We start from the raw sequence: 17,369 nt of genomic DNA, 5'->3' as shown, positions 1-17,369 counted from the left end.
ATGGCTGAGAATTTCATTATTATATCAAAAAGAGATGAATTAACAATCTAGAAAAGGAGAACTTAAGAGTCTAGGATATAAGGTTTCATTAATAAAAATATAGCATAATAAGGTATATGCAATAGACTAATATTATTTACCTCAGCAGCTTTATCTTGAAATAGCTTACGCTGATGCTCTTCTTCCTTAAGTTTTTCCTCTAGATGTTTAATTTTGTCCTGCAAAAGAACAAAAACTAGGAGTGTGACAGAAAAATCTGAGAGAAATATCCTATTTTTACTTTTCTAAACAGAGTTCTAACAGTCTTGATTTTTTTGGTCTTTCTGAGGCAAGGCTTCACTGTGCAGTTCTGACTGGTCCTGCATTCACTCTATAGCTCAGGCTGGCCTCAAACCTGCAGTGATCCTTCTGCCTCAGCCTCCTGAGTGCTGGGACAAGACCAGGCGTGCCCCAACATACCTGGCAAGTGTCTTGAATTTTAAGAGTTGGAAGATTAAAACACAAAGTCAGTAAAAGGAATGTCAAAAACTGTTATGATTTTTCTTGGTTTTCTTTCTATGCTTCCTTACTTGCTATTATACATAAGAACAAAAGAAAAAGAATGTACACATACATTGACTTTATTAACTTGTATCAACAAAACCATACTAATATTTTTGGGAGTATAAAAGACCTACAAGGTCAAACAATCACAGTTTTGGGTCTCAATGTTCTACAAACAGAAAAATATCAATAAATGCCTACCATGTGCTTAATTGGGGTGAAGGAAGACATACATGGTCCTTCTCACTGGAGAGTCACACACATAAATCAACCAATGACTGTGACTTAACATGGACCATGTATACACTCCATCACCCTACACACATTACATCTCCTATCTGTGGTGTCATTCAGAATCGGATGATAGTGACATTTTAAAGGGAGAACTTCTGCAGTGCTGAGTAACTGAAGGGAGGTTTCAAAGAGAAAATTCTATGCAATGAAAAGATTTGGGGGAAGATAGTGGAGAGAGAGTAGGGGATCTAGGATAGGCTTGATGTCACCATTGGTAGTAAAAGACAACCTTTTCAATCTTTTCGGTAAATTATCTGACAGACTTAAATGTCTTGTTGTCTTAGAAGAAGCCAAAATTACAATTTTACATCAAAAGGCAAACTCATTCATGCCATGACAGAACACATTTACTTTTATCTCTAGACACAAGAGTAGCTGGATTACTAAAAGTTATAAATGAAATTTAGTAATTCTAAGATTTACTGTATACTCACACCCAAGGCCAATTTCACTTACCACTAAAGATTTATTCCTGGGATCATCACTTCAAAGAAACAAATAGAAATTTACCTCAGCAGTCTTCTGAGTGGTTGTCAATCTAAAACACTCTTTTTCTAAGATATCAAGTTTTTCAAGTTTTGCATGTAGCTTCATCTGATCTTGTTCTTTTTCCTTTTGAAGTTGGGCCTGGAAAAGGTAAAAACAAAACCTGAATTTGGCAGTGGACGCCAATGGATCAAGAACAGACAATTGCTGTGAATGTAAAGCACAGTAAGAGCGAACGTATGCGGTGTGACTGACAAGGATGGTGAGTTTTTTTTTTTTGAGACGGGGTCTTCTCACTATGCAGTCCAGGCTGGCCTTAAGCTCACTTTGTAGCCCAGGCTGGCCTCGAACTTCCAACATCCTCCTGCCTGAGGCTTCTGAGTGCTGGGAGATGATGAATGTTTTAAGTTAAAAATTATAGTGAAGAGGGCTGGGGTTTTAGCTCAGCGGCATAAGCGCCTGCCTCGCAAGCAGGCAGTCGTGAGTTTGATCCCCGGTACCGATACAAAGGAAAAAGACAAAAAAAAAAAAAAAAGTGAAGACCTCAAAACACCGCCTCCTTGTGTCAGACACCCTTATCCCATCATCCTTGTCCACCTCCCAGAGCAGTTCTGAAGCTCGCTTTTCTGTCTTTAGTTTTGCTGTCATGGCTCCCTCAATGTCTTAATCTGATTCCAAATGTTTACCTCTCATTGTCAGTTTGTTTGGGGAGGAGCTGGTGGTTCCAAGGTGACAGACCCAGTGAACAAGGCCTCTGAGAACAGTGTAGTGTTTTCTTATGACTCTTCCTGTGCACTGGATGACACTCAGCAGCATTTGCTGCATTAAAAAAAAATCGTACCTGCTACAGACACTCATGAATGAGGACTTCCAGAATGGCATTGGGAAGTAGCAGGAACACAGAGTGCTAAGTGTGTCTGAAGCAGATGATGGGGTGGGGGATTCTGACAGGACTTAATGGAGATGTGCCTTTTACTGTATAATATTTCTTAATTTGAACAGCCACTATAACTTGGATTTTTAATTTAGACATTCACTATATATGTATTCCAATCAAATTTCCTAACTTCCAGTTTCTGAGAACTAGGAAAAATATAATCTGTTGTAAGCAATACACTTTAGGTACTTATAAGCAAAAAGCAAACATGGTATTTTTAAGGAGCAAATAACATGTGTCCCCTCCTAAAATGTGATATATTAGAATCAATGGAATAAACTCCATTTTCCATCCTTACAAAACATTGCTACTAAGGGACATATCATTAGCAACATCTATACTAAATAAAGGGCTATTTTTACAAGGTGATCAGCCCTACTTATTGACTTAAGCTTTTTCTAAGTCTAACACAGAAAAACAGCTATCAAAGAATTAAGCATTAGAAGTGCATGGAAAAAAGGAAATTCACATGTAATATATGCCTTACTATATACTTTTTTAAGTACTCTCTATTGCTATACTAATGAAAGATATATATAAGCAAATGAGATGGTACTGTCTGCTCAATTTTCTATAAATTTAGAATGTTTCTAAGACAAAAATTATTAAAGAACAAAAGCTAAAAAGATTCTATATAAAACACTAACAAGGGGCTGGGGATTTAGCTCAGCGGCATAAGCACCTTCCTTGTAAGCAGACAGTCGTGAGTCGAGCCCCAGTACAGATAAAAAGGAAAAAGACAAAAAAAAAAAAAAAAAAAGAAAGAAAGAAAAAACACTAACAGATTTTTTAAAAATCTCAAAAAGTTCTAAGTAGAATAAATATAAGAAAATCAGAGCTAAGCACATCATTATCAAATCCTCAAAGCGGGTTAGGGTGACACACACCTAGTTCTAGCACTCAAAAGACTGAAGCATGAGGATATCAGGATTAAAGGTAGCCCTGCCTGGGCTACATAATGAGAACTGTCTCAAAACAAACAAACAAGCTGGAAGTGGTGGCTCAGGCCTATAATCCCAGCACTCACTCAGGGAGGCTGAGGTGGGAGGATTGTTTCGAGTTTGAGATCAGCCTGGGCTACTACAAAGTGAGCTCAAGGCCAGCCTGAACCACATGGCGAGACCCCATCTCAAAAAAAAAACAAAAAACACAAAACACCCAGCTGAAAATCATTAAGAAGGGGACACCATCTTAAAAGCAGTCTGAGAGCTTTCATAGGCAAACGGAGACAACTTGAGGCTACCCTCACTAGTGAAATAAGAACGACAGTTATAATATCACATTGTGTCTCTAAGTATAAAAAGTAATAAGAAATGTAGGAGTAATAAAACCCAAAATGTGTAATTGCTATTATAAAAAAGAGAGGAAAGTGCTCTAAAGGATATAACTGCATGTATGTTTCAGTGTGTAGGATTGAGAACCATATTACCAAGTTTTTGTTGACTCCTTGAACAGAACTATTTATAGTCTCGCTGTTTAAATGTCTACTTTGTATGCTTTACTTTTGTAACTTGAACAACTATTTCTAAGAGGACAATATGTAATTTATCAACTAGTGATTTCTTTTTTTGAAATTATGCATTATTTCTAAAAAAAATAGTATTCTGATTAATGATGATACAATTTACATAGGGAGACAAAAATTCTTGCCAGGAATCCCACCACTTGGGAGGCTAAGGTTGGGGGATTTTAAGTTTATGGGAAACCTGAGCAAGGGTCTCACCAAGAAATTTTAAAAATTTAAAAATAAAATTCAAATTGAAACAAAATATTAAGATAAAAAATTTTTTATTATTGTGGGTTTGCAATACACAGTAACTAGTACACATATGTATTTAGTGTATGCATATATATATATGTATCTATATATGGAGCGTGTATACGTACGTTTGTAGCATATTAATCATCTCCTATTCCCTTCCTTCCTCCCTCCCCTCCCCTCTTTCCTTTGGTCTCCTTCCCATCTCCAAAAGGTCTGCCGCTCTGTTCTTCTATCTCTCCTTTATTTTACTCTTTATTTGTATTCTGAGCTCCTCATAGAAGAGAAATTCTGTGATTTTTAACCTTATGTGTCTCACTTATTTCACGTCTCATCATGGTTTGAGATCCATCCATCTTCCTACAAATAATTCAAACTTAGGGGCCGGGAATGTTAGCTCAGTAGCAGAAGCTCCTGCCTCCCAAGTGCGCGGTTATGAATTTTATCCCTGGTAACAAAATAAATAAAAATTCAAACTCATCTTTTTTATGGCTGAATAATAATACTCCACTGTGATAATATCCATTTGTCCGCTGATAGGTACCTAGGCTGTTTCCACAGTTCAGCTATTGTGAATTGTGCTGATATATATCACTATAGTGTGATGTCTAACTTTGGGGGAAACAGACATCATAAAGCTAGGTCAAATAGAATTTCTCTTTTTAGCTTTTGAGGAATTCTACATTGATTTCAAAAGTGGTAGCAAGTTTGAATTCCCCCACAACATAGACATAGAAGGGCTACTTCCTCGCCACCCCACCTTGCCAGCATTTTTGTTTGTTCATTCTTGATGCTAGTCATTCTGCCTGTAGTGAGAATCACTTGTATTTCCCTAATAGCTAAAGATACTGAGACTTTTTCACGTGTTTGTCATTTGTACTTCTTTTGAGAAGTGTATGTTCATTTTGTTCACCCATTTTTTGATCTGTTTGTTTTTAGGGGAGTCTACTTTTTGAGTTCTTTATATACTCTAGATATTACTCCTCTGTTTGAGGAGTAGCTGGCAATCCTCGCTGCCACTTTTTAAGTTGTCTCTTCACTCTGTTTATTGTTTCCTTTGTTGTGCAGGAGCTTTTTAATTCAATATACTTCCATTTGCTGATTCTTGGTATTGCTCCTTGTGCTACTGGAGTTGTATTCATAAGCCCCTGCTTATATCTAAGAGTTTTCTTTTTTGACAGTTTCAGTGTTTTTAATTCTAGTTTTTGATCCATTTTTATTTTATTTATTTATTTGTGTGTGTGTGTGTGTGTGTGTGTGTGTGTGTCTTCTTGAGACAGGGTCTTGCTATGCACTTCAGGCTGGTCTCAGACTTGCAACAATCCCCCTGCCTCAGCGTGCTGAGTGCTGGGTTCACCTGAGTGCACCACCACACCTGGCTTTTTACTTCATTTTAGGGCAACGTGAGAGATAGAGGTCTACTTTCATTTTTGTGCACGTGGGTAACCACTTTTCCTACACCATTCTACAGAGGCTATCTTTTCTCCAGGGTATGTTTTTAGCTCCTTTGTTAAAGACAGGTGACTAAAGGTGCCTGCCTGTAATGCCAGCACTCAGGAGCTGAGGCAGGAGGATTGCTGAGAGTTAAAGGATAGCCTAAACTACGAAGTGAGGTTCTTTCTCAAAAAACCAAAACACAAACCAACCAACCAACAAAAAACCAAATTTAGTAGTTAGGTTCATTGTTAACCTTATGGGGAAATTTGATTTAGTTGTCAGGAAATTTGATTTTTGACCAGAACCAGAGAACTGAGTTCATGAATGAAGGTACCACTGTAAATTACATATAAAGGCAAACCCATCAGAACTACAGCAGATTTCTCAACACACTGTTCATAGACTTCATCGCAGAAAACTTCTCTGCTAGAGAAAAAGAATTTGGCATGCAGATAAGCTGTACAGAACTCCAGTTAGCCATGAGAAAAAAAAAAATCTACAACCAGGCACATCATAGTAAAGATTCCAGAAATTCAACACAAGAATAGCTGTTAGGGAAAAGAAACAAATCACCTATAAAAGAAAGCCCATCCGAATCATAGCTGACTTCTCAGCCTAAACCCTCAAGTCAAGGATAGCTTGGAGTGAAATATTTCAAGTTCTAAAGGAAAACAATCCTTAAACCAGATTGAGGTACCCCACAAAACTATCTTTCAAAATTGATGGACAAACTAAGATACTTTCATGATAAAGAACAGCTGAGGAAATTTGTGACCATCAAAACAGCACTCCAAAATTACTTTGAAGGACATTCTAGAAAGAGATAACAAAAACTACAACGCTATGAACCCAAACAAAGGAATCCACGAGGCAAGGCAAACCATTAACCAGAGGAAGGGAAAAAGGGGGGAGGGGCACAATAGGAAAATAACAAGGAGAGGTTCATACATCTTAGTTATAACCATCAATGTTAGTGGTCTCAGCTCACCAATCCAAAGACAGACTGGCAGAATGGATCATGAAGCAAGAAGGTCCAACAATATGCTGCATACAAGAAACACATCTGATTCAAAAAGAAATTCATAGACTGAAAGTCAAAGGATGGAATACAATACTCCATGTGACAGGAACTCACCCCACCAGAATCACCCCAATCAGAAACTATATGTAGCCCCACACCCCATGTTTCCTGCAGAGAAAGCCAGGCCCCAGCTGTCATGGAGATCTCTCCACATCCTTAGAATAAATGCTGTTTTTTACTTTATATTCTCTCTTTATTGTGCTGAAAACCCTATCATTTGGTTCCATGGCCAGGAAGGCAAGTGTGAGTGACTCCTGGGTCTCTTCAGGAGTCTGCTAATTCATGGACCGGATTGTATCTTGGATTAATTCCTCAGTTCTCAACACTCAGGAGCTGCTCAACTTGTCGCCACCAGCCTGCAAACACCACTAGCCTACTTCATTTACCTCAGGTGGGCCAACTTCTATCCAGGGTTTCTCGGTTGCTGTGGACCGGGCCCACGCAGATTCCCATTCCGTCCCTGGAAGTGAGGTACTGTTCTCACAGTCCTTGGACAGTCCGAGGCAGAGCCATTACTGTGGTCCTCTGGGATCCCAACCCCTGCCTTCTGGTGACAGCTAATGGGTTTGGGTTGGAGCCGTGTTTAATCTCGCTTCCATAATAGGTGACGATCTTTTGTGGATGGGCGAGGTCCGGGACAATTTTCCCATTCCTTGGGGGAAAGCTGGAGCTCTCACCCCTTGAAACAAAACTGTCTTTATTGGCTCACTTTTAATTTGGTCATGGGAAATACATTTTCCTCTCCCCCCAAAAAACAACTCTGGGGTGCCTGGTTTGTAACCTTGGTACCCTTGGCCTCAAGAAAACCATAAAAATTAAACTATTAATCTTTTACTGCCAGGAAGCTTGGCTGACCTACAAGCTTAATGGCAGCTCATGGCCTAAAGAAGGGACGTTTGACCCCTGTATTCTCAAAAATTTATGTGACTTTTGTTATACTGGTGACAAGTTAGCAGAAATTCCGTATGTACTGGCCTTCCTTACCCTAAGGACTGCTCTTCTCTCATTAAATCATGTACAGCTGCTAAATATTTTTAGCTAATTCTACTGTTCCAGAAACTCTCAAGACCCCATAGATGATGTGCCCCCCTACCCCCCCGGTCTTTACTCCCCATCCTGAGATCAAACCCTGCAGTCTTCTCAACCAAAGGTTTCTGTACCCCCTGCGCCGTCCTCTCCTCCTTCACCCACAGTGGTCTCTAATCCTTCCCTTAGCATCTCTCCCCAGTCTCCAACTTCTCAATCCCCCCCCCCCCAAGCCATCTGCTCCATCGGAGGGTTCTTTGTCCCCTTCCCTGCACTGCCATTTTCTCTGCTGGCTCACCATACACGGTCTCAGGCGTTCCAGCCTTCTGGCAGGTCACATGGTTGCCAGCAGCCATGTTGCTGCAGCTTGCATGGAGCACAGCTGCAGTCTTGCGGCCTTCCACCACATGACAGGAAGCTGCCCTCTTGCAATGGGTCTCAGGGTCAATGGCCGCCCCTTGTGGCTCCTTGTGTGATTAACAAGCATCTTGTTGTGGGTCACATGATGACCAGCCACCATCTTGTGCTCACTTACTGTGTTAATGGCAGCAGCTAAGCTGCATGTCACACAGTAACACGGCCCCTAAAGATTAGCTAATATTTACATTCCTTTTTAAAACTTTCTGAACTATCTCTTATTAGCCATAAATTAGGTTCCTTTTTTGGTATTCTTATTTCAAGAGCTCTCTATTAATCTACAAAAAGGTTCATACTAGTATATTTATTATACTTCAAACTGGCCAAATGTATTTGAATGCACTCTAATTTTATGATTGTCAGTTTATATATCTGTTGTCTGCCCATCTGCCTGCTCTGTAAACAGCTGTTTCTTTTTATTTGAGCTCAACAATTTTTTCCTCATCTTTTATATTTTTAGATCATGTAATCAAGGTTTATTTGTGTTATGGACTTAAAAAACATGCTTCCACCTAGGTTGCCAGCTGGTCAAAATGATGCTAGAATTAGTTAAACAAAATCCCTTGGGATGAGGAGACATTGGACAGGACTTCAATTAATAAACAAGAAAGTGGCCACCTGGTAACTTTAACCAGCTCTTGTTCATTAATTGGAGGCCTCAATGATCTCCATAGCCTTAAGGGGACACCCCAGCCAAATAAAGTTAATATGACTAAGATAATTCATTGTTGCTGATCTGATGGTATATCCATGCCTTCAAATATAAAACTGGGGTTGTTAATGATGACAAGTGTTTTCTTTCAGATCCAGACACCTGCCTTTTTCTTGTGCTCCAGCCAGGAGATTCAGGTCAGACCAACACGAAGTCACCAGTCAAATGATAATTGTTAAACAAAAATTTATATAATATATATGTTATAGTTAGAGGTGCTTAAATAGTGAGCAGTCCAAACAATGTCACAAATTTCTTCAGTGCTCAAATGTTAAAACATCCATGGTTAATAGAAAATAATAATTCCACTTGATGTTCTATATTAAGCTTACTGCCTATACTGCACTGTACTGTTATCAATCTTCTGGATGTTCAACAATTAAAATTAAGAGATAATTATAAGTTCCTTTTGGATTCCTTTTGCTGGGACCCACCAGATCTTTTCCAAAAAAGGTTACCTGATGCTGGGGGTGACAGAGTAATGAGACTGGCACTGGGGCTGAGGCTGGAGCCCTGGCTCAGCCCTCCGCCAATTGGCAGGTGCCAGGCCATAATTAACTATACTCAACTGGCATTAAGTGACACCATAGCGGATCTCTCTCCTAAATGAAAAGGTAAAATTAATAAAACAGGCCATCCTCCAAAAATCAGATGGCATCAGACATTCTAACAGCATAAAGAGATATGTGTATATGACAAATAAATGACATGTTAGTTCCTAAAATTCCCTGGACCTTATCTGCCTTATGGGAAGCCATTACTAAAGTTATGATCATAAATACCCTGTTGATTGTATTATTTGACTCCTACATACTTGATTCTTTGCCTTTGCCTCCTTTAGACTTAAAGCTGTACAGCCATCCAAGATAAAAACCAGATGTCCTGTAACTGTGGAAGAGACAGATACCTTCCACTGTGGGCCAAATCCCAAGACAAAAGACTACACTTTGCCCTCAAACCCCACAGGGAGACCTTCTTAATATAGCTTTTCATGTTTTCAACAACTGAGATAAAAATCAAAAGGAAAAATAACAATCTGATCTTTTAGCTGTGACACCTGGAGGTCTGAGACAGGTAAAGCAACACAAGGTGGAGCCCCTCTGGACCATGCTTCAAATACAACAAAGAAGGACATTGGGCAAGACAGTGCCCCAACCCCGGTGTTCTGGGGCTTTGCCCCTATTGCAGTCTCAAAGGCCACTGGAAGAGCGACTGTCCTAGCTGCCAGAGAGTGGGTAAACCATCCTTTAACTCCTTGTCCTCACAGGAGACTCTATCACCTACAGATTCATCACTGACTGATCTACTTGGACTTGCTATTGGGGCTCAGAGCCCACAGCCCCCATTAAAGTATCCTCCTCAAAGCCCCAAGTCCCACTGGAGGTCTTGGGTAAGACATTCTCTGTACTTGTGGACATAGAGGCCATGTATAGTGTCCTTCCTGAGTTTTTAGGCTGCTATATTAAGTCCTCAGTCTCTACAGTGGGTGTTGACGGCCAACCTATGCAGGTTTTGCAGACTGGGCCTATTCCATGCAGGTTCGATTCCTTTCTTCTCTAGCCAGTCCCATAGTTTGAGATACCTCCAATCCCACGTGTGCTGTCCGTGCCATGCCTATTTTAATTTGTCTCAGGGATCCTTCAATTTTTCCTTGTGTTTCCCAATATCCCTCATCTCCCAAACATTTACAGGGACTTAAACCTATAATTAAGTGCCTTTTAGACAATGGTTTCCTTAAACTTATCCATTCACCCTATAATATTCCTATTCTCCCGGTACTCAGGCCTGATGGTCTTAGCATCTAATATAGGACCTGAGGGTAATCAATAGTGGTGTTCTCCCATCCACCAGTGGTGCCAAACCCTTATATCATGCTCTCTCATATCCCTCCCTCCACCACTCACTTTATAGTCATAGATCTTAAAAATGCCTTTTTTATTCCATTGTGTCTATGCAGACTGACTCACACTCTCAGGTCTCAACAACTTACACCTGTTATCTCTATAGTAAAACCTCTCCTCAGGGACACATAGCACCCCCTTCCTTTCCTACTCATCAATTCTGTGGACACAACCCTGGTCAGGACTGGCAGGTAGATTTTACACACATGCCCTGCCACAAATCTCTCAAATATATTCTCACCTTTGTACTTCTTCAGGATAGATAAAGCCTTTCCCACAACCAGGGAGACTGCTGATATACTTACTAAAGTCCTGTTACAGGAAATCCTCCCAAGGACTACAACCAAGGTATAAGGGCCCCTACCTGGTCTTCTTAGCAACCTCGACAGCAGTCAAAGTTGCTGGACTGCCATCCTGGTTCCATATCACTCAAGCAGTGCCCTCCCAGTCCTAATCTAACCATCCCATCGCCCAGTCATCTCCATCTCACCAAGGCCTCACAGCCACAACTCTCAGGCTAAGTTACGTTTTGTTATCCAGTTTGGTTCCTAATTCCTTATATTCTATTAATTAATTATCTTTTTTACAGCAGGACTCTTGACAGTCTTTCCTAAAGCCTCCCACATCACGTAAGATCATCTTCATGTTCTGTCTTAGTTCTCTCTACCCTCAGCTGTTTAGCCAAACATAAGATCCCCGTGGGGCTGGGCTCTTATCTCCCTTATAGTGACACAGCCACGGGCCTCCCCATCCTGCTTATTCTTTCCAACTCAACTCCTGGACCAGAGGCAAGCCCTACATACCTACACTTTTAACTGTTATCCTTTCAGATGGGGGAATAATCACCTCTCATAGCTTCACTCCTCTTAACCCCACACTTACCTTTCAGAATTCTACCTCACCATGGTCCTGATGGAATGGCATATTTAAATCAAAGACACCTTTCCCTCTACCTCCCCTGGGTCCTGAAATATGATAGTGGCCTGCCTCCTCATAGCACCTTGTCTCTTTGTTTTCCAGTCTAAGTCTAAGATACTGGCATTTACAATGATAAAGTTGTCCTGGCTGAAGCACCTGGCACCATCTTCTATATGGGCATCAACCATCATCCCATCAACCTTCCTAAATCCCAATACAACGCCCCCTTTCAGTAGGAAGTAATGAGAGAGACTTTGCCTTCTTCCTAACAATAAAAAGACAGGGATGAAAGGATTTTGCCCTAGATACAAAATTATGCAATGAGGCAGGACCAAGGGATATTTACCTTAAGGTCACTTCCCCCTTCCCCTATGACAACTTACCAGTGGCGCAAAAAAAGTCCCAATTAGCTGCTTGTGCATCTGCAATGCCTCCCGCTAAGCACCACCCCAATCAGAAACTATATGTAGGTCCCATACCCCATGTTTCCAGCAGAGAAAGCCAGGCCCCAGTGGTCATGGAGTTCTCTTCACGTTCTATATTCTCCCTTTATTGTGCCGAAAACCCTATCTGTAGGGAGTGGTGTGACAGCCCCATTGCTGCCTCCCTGCCTCTCTCTCCTATGGGCACATAATGCACCTGCCTACATTACCCATAATCCTCTCCTGCTTACGCCACATACCTAGACATGACGATGACCCATCAGAAACCACCCCTAGCCTCTTCCTGTCCCACCAGCCCGCCCTTGGCCCATAAAAGCTGCAACCTTTTCCTGAATAAACGAGACTTGACTGGACTCCTCAACTTGTCTCCCTCTCTCTTTGTCTCCCCCCGTTCTTTATCATCCCCATTGCCCCTCCAGGTACACCCCACGGATTGATCCACGGGCCGGATCACCTATCAAACACATTTTTCTCGGCTGCACATGGTATATTCTCTGAAACGGATCACTTACTTGCTCACGGAACATGCTTAAGTAAATGCAAAGGAACTGGGACTATCCCATGCATATTATCAGACCACAGTGCAATGAAATTGGAAATCAATGGTAAAGAAACCACAGAACTTCATAAATCTGTAGAAATTATATAATATCCTCCTGAACAACCAGTTACACTGAAAGAAGAAATTAAAGAGTTTCTACAGTTAAACAATAATGCCAAAACAACACACTGGATCTTATGGGACACAATGAAAGCATTCTTAAAAGGAAGATAATGATGTGATGATTGATACACAGTGTCAATCTGAGAAGTCTAGAAGCTTAACTAAGTAACTAAGTAACTCAGCAGCTCCACATGAGGGTGTAGAGGATAAGCTGTTCTCTCTCCAGGATGTTGTTCACTGTGTCAATCTGAGGTGAGAAGCTTAAGTGATTCAGCAGGGGGCCAGGACCCTTAGTTTGTAAACATCCTCAGCTTGTGCAAGAGGAGGGCACAGAGATGGCTACACCCACCCTGGGGGGTACCCTGCTTACTATATAAGGGAGGAAAAGAGGCTCACTCCACTACCCGGACCCCTTTTCCTCTGATTGCTTTGCTGTCTTCTGCCACCTTCTAGTGTTGCTCCTCTGCCATGCTACCCTGTCAGCTGATTATGGACTGAAAACTCCACAAACTGTGAGCTAAATAAATCTTTCCTTCTTTAATTTTGAGTGAGGTTAAATTTATAAAGGTGAATTCCCACATCAGAAAAACAGGGAGCTCAAATAAATAATGCTGTATGTCAAGACTTTAGAAAAAGAAGAGCAATCTAAACTCAAAGGTAGTACAAGGAAGGTAATTATTAATATCAGAGCAGAAATTAATGCAATTAATACTAAAAAATACAAAGATTCAATGAATTGAAGAGTTGGTTCTTTGATTAAATAAAATACAGAAACTCCTAATCAATCTTTTCAAAATAAGAAGAGAAATACCCAAACCTCTCCAACTAAGAAAGAAAAAGTCAGAATCACAACTCAGTCTTGCAGAAAGCTGAAGATTATGGGTATCTACCCTGAGAACCTATACTGTATATATAGGAAAATGCAGAAGAAATGGATATATTCCCAGAAACACATGAACTGCCAAAGCTAAATGAAGAAGATATAAAAATTCTAAATAATCTAATATTAATCAATGAAACTGAAGAAGTAACAATAATAAAAAACTACCAACAAAGAAAAGCCTAGGTTCTGATGGAGTCATTGCTGAATTTGTAAAAACTTTAGAGGAGACCTAATGCCACTACTCTTCAAATTCTGTAAGAAATTGAAAGAGAAGTAATACTCTCAAACCCATTCCTGGAAGCATTATCCTGATACCAAAACCAAAAAGTACCCAACCAAAATAGAGAACTACAGGCCCATCTTTTTAATGAACATAGATACAAAAATCCTCAATAAAATACTTGCAAACAGAATATAGCAAATTATCAAAAAGATTTTATACCATGATGAAGTAGGATACATCCCAGGGATACAAGGGCGATTCAACATACGCAAATCAACACATGGGATACACCACATTAACAGAATCAAGGACAAAAGTTACACAGTTATCTTAATAGCTGGAGAAAAAGTGTTTGATAAAGTCCAACATCTATTCATGATAAAGATCTTGAAGAAACTGGAATAGAGGGCCTTTATCTCAATCTGACAAAAGCCATCTATGACAAACCAACTACCAACATCAGTGCTACTCTGCCATAAAGAAGGATGGACTGGAGACACTTATAGGTGAATGGAGGCAACTTGAGACCACACTTTAAGGGAAATATCAGACTCACATGTGTACACATCGTACTGTCTTCCCCAGTGTGAGAAACAGAAAGAGCAAGGAAGGACCAAAGTGTACAACAGTGGATACAGTGAAATGGGAAGAGATGTTTCAAAAGGAAAGAGGAAGCAGGATGGGGAAGGAGGAAAGGAAGGCAGGCAAAAGAAAAAAGTGATTTAAAAAAGTGTAAATGGAAGCAAAGCTTTTAAACAGGGAGGGGAAAGGAATGGAAGGGAGTAGAGGGGACTGGGGAAAAAAGAGGAATCAAAATATATCATGTATAGGTACAAATTCCCTATGGTGAATATGATCATTATGTGTATCTAAAATACATCAATAAATTTTTAAAAAAGGATATACCATGTTCAGGTACAAATTCTCTACGATGAAAGTTATCTCTATGTATAACTAAAATGTACCAATAAAATAAAAAGAAAATAATGGACAACTGAAAGCCTTTACTCTAAAATTAGGAAGAAGACAAAGATGCCCATTATCACCATTCCTGTTCGGCATATGCTCTGGAAACATTAGCCTGAGCAATTAGACAAGAGAAAGGAAAAGAATAAGGGAAGAATAGAAGCTGTTAAAATATTGTTTGCTGATGACATGACTCTACATATAGAAGACCACAGAACTTCACCAAAAGACTCCTAAAATAAATAATTAAATTTGGTAGTGTAGCAGGATATTAAAAAAAATCAACAGCATTCCTAGAGACCAATGAGAAACTCACGAAGAAATTAGGGAAGTAACACCTTTCACAATAGCATTTAAAAAAATAAAACACAAAGGAATCTAAGTACGGAAGTGGATGACTTCTAAGGTGAAAACGACTGCTCTGAAAAAAGAAATCACAGAGGATATCGAAAAGTGGAAAAATATCCCCTATTCTTGGATGGCCAGAATCAATATGATAAACATAGTTACACTTCCAAAACTGTTACACAGATTTAATCTAACCCTAATCAAATACCAATAGCATTCATTACAGAACTAGGAAAGCAGTTCTAACATTTGTGTGGAACCGAGCAGCAAAAGCAATCCTGGCAACAAAGGGAAGGGAAGGATCATAATCCCTGATTTGAAGCTTACTACAAAGCTGCAGTGATAAAAACATCATGATGCTGGCAAAAAAAAAAAAAAAAAAAAAATCTATAACCAAACAAGTAACAACAACAACAACAGCAAAAATACCAGACTTGAGGATCAATGGAACAGAATAGAAGACGCAGAAGCAACTCCAAGCACAGTCAGCCACCTTATGATGAAGGGGCCAAACACCTTCACTGGAAGAAGGACAGCCTCTTTAACAAATGGTCCTGGTACAAGTGCCTTTCGGCACGCCAAAGATAGACTCTAGACCCGTATCTTTCACCACATACTAAATTAAAATGGAAATGGACCACAGATATAAATATCAAAGCAGAAACAGTATGCGGGGAGACAGAACAGGTAAAACTCTTAAAGACATAGGTACACAGAAAGACTTTATAAGTAAAACCCTGACTACATAGGGAACATTACAAAGAATCAAAAATGGGACCACATAAATTAAAATGCTTTAGCACAGCAAAAGAAACCACCAACAGAGTAAAGAGACAAACTGTAGAATGGGAAAAAAATTTTTGCCAGCCACTCCTTAGAAGACTAATTCCTAGAATATATAAGAACTCAAAACAAAATGAGACACCCTAAATGTAAAGACCCAGTCCAGACACGGGCACCTGAAATGAACACACACTTCTCAGATGCAGAAATATAATAGCAAGTAAATACATGAAAAAATGTTCAATGGTCATTTGAGAAACGCAAACTTAAACAACAGAGATTCCACTTCCAGAAATCAGTAACTAATGTGGTGAGGCTGCAGGGGAAAAGGAACCTTCTCCAAGACTGATTAGAGTGTAATTTGTTCAACCACCATCGAGATTAGTATGGTGATTCCTCAAAAAAAAGAAAACTAGGGGCTGGGGATTTAGCTTAGCGGCATAAGCACCTGCCTTGCAAGCAGGCGGTCATCAGTTCGATCCCCGGTACCGATAAAAAAGAAAAAGACAAAAAAAAAAACAAAACAAAACTAGAAGTTCTACCTGACCCAGCTTTTCCCTTTCTAGGTATCTTCCCAAAAGAGTTAAAGTTACACCACAGTGATACATATGTACCCATGTTTACAGTCGTGTAATTTAGAAGAGTGAAATCTTGAAAAAGAGACTGCAAGCTTATCAGCAGGTGAATGGATAAAATGTGGTATTTACATACAATGAGTGCCACTCTGCTATAAAGGAGGATAAGCACGAGACTTCCTAGGTTAATGGGTGCATCGAGACCATGATCTTACGTGAAATAAATTAGTCATCCAAATTTAAATATCACATTATTTGCTCCAAAGTGTAAATGTAGCAAAATAGAGAATGGGAAGAAGCAAGAACTTGTTCAAATAAGACAGGGAGAATGGGGTGGGGAAGGAGGAAAGAGGGATTTTAGGAAGAGGATTGAAGGGAAAAATGGAAACAGAACTCTTCTCCACTGGGAAGGGCAGAAGTGCTGAATGGAGGGGAGGGTAATGGGACAAAAACAGAAGTAAGATACATTACGCACAGGCAGAAAACTCCCCGATGACTGTGATCAGCGCGTACGACAAACATGTACAAATAGAGAAAGAACGTGAAAACAGCGCGCGTTCTACATGAGAAACACAGAACATAAATAAAGAGCAAAGTACAAGACAACAGGAAGCAGGCAGCAGAAGTGCCTGAGAAGGGAAGGGCCCGGGGACGGAGCGGAGACGGGGAGCGGCGGAGGGGGGCAGAAGACGGGGTGTGCTGCGCACGTGCACAGACTCACCGGAGGACAGGCACTTCACAGTACAATCCTCAGTGCAGACATGCACCGATGAGACATTAAAAAAGAGGAAATTAAACCTTACATAAGCATAAAGAAACATCGAAATTTCAATAGTGAAATAGAAAGAAAACCAAAAACCCTGAAAACAAATTTTATCTAAAAAAATCAATTAAATTATAAAATGATCGACAGATGGATCTGGGAGAACAAGACCCTTACTTTCTTCCTCAGAACAGGATGGCAATTCTTCGA

General features: G+C 40.0%; 1 protein-coding gene across 8 annotated transcripts in view; it reads right to left on the bottom strand.

The window, feature by feature from the left end:
* Positions 1 to 17,369, bottom strand: part of Cep57l1 (centrosomal protein 57 like 1) — a 238,983-nt gene that overhangs the window by 185,766 nt on the left and 35,848 nt on the right. For all 8 annotated transcript variants that reach the window (XR_010048994.1, XR_010048993.1, XM_063253988.1 and 5 more), the window contains exons 5-6: positions 1,348 to 1,464; positions 141 to 218 (exon numbers count right to left, since the gene is read on the bottom strand). Coding sequence is in view for 6 of the 8 variants with exons in the window: in XM_063253988.1 (XP_063110058.1) it covers positions 141 to 218; positions 1,348 to 1,464 (195 nt within the window). In the remaining 2 variants the exon portion in view is untranslated. The remainder of the gene's footprint in view (positions 1 to 140; positions 219 to 1,347; positions 1,465 to 17,369) is intronic.

This window comes from Cavia porcellus, unplaced genomic scaffold, assembly GCF_034190915.1.
Source record: "Cavia porcellus strain 051 isolate PalLab524CR breed Dunkin Hartley unplaced genomic scaffold, mCavPor4.1 scaffold_7, whole genome shotgun sequence".
NCBI classification, from domain to species: domain Eukaryota; kingdom Metazoa; phylum Chordata; class Mammalia; order Rodentia; family Caviidae; genus Cavia; species Cavia porcellus.
This window is presented reverse-complemented; position numbering and strand designations above follow the sequence as displayed.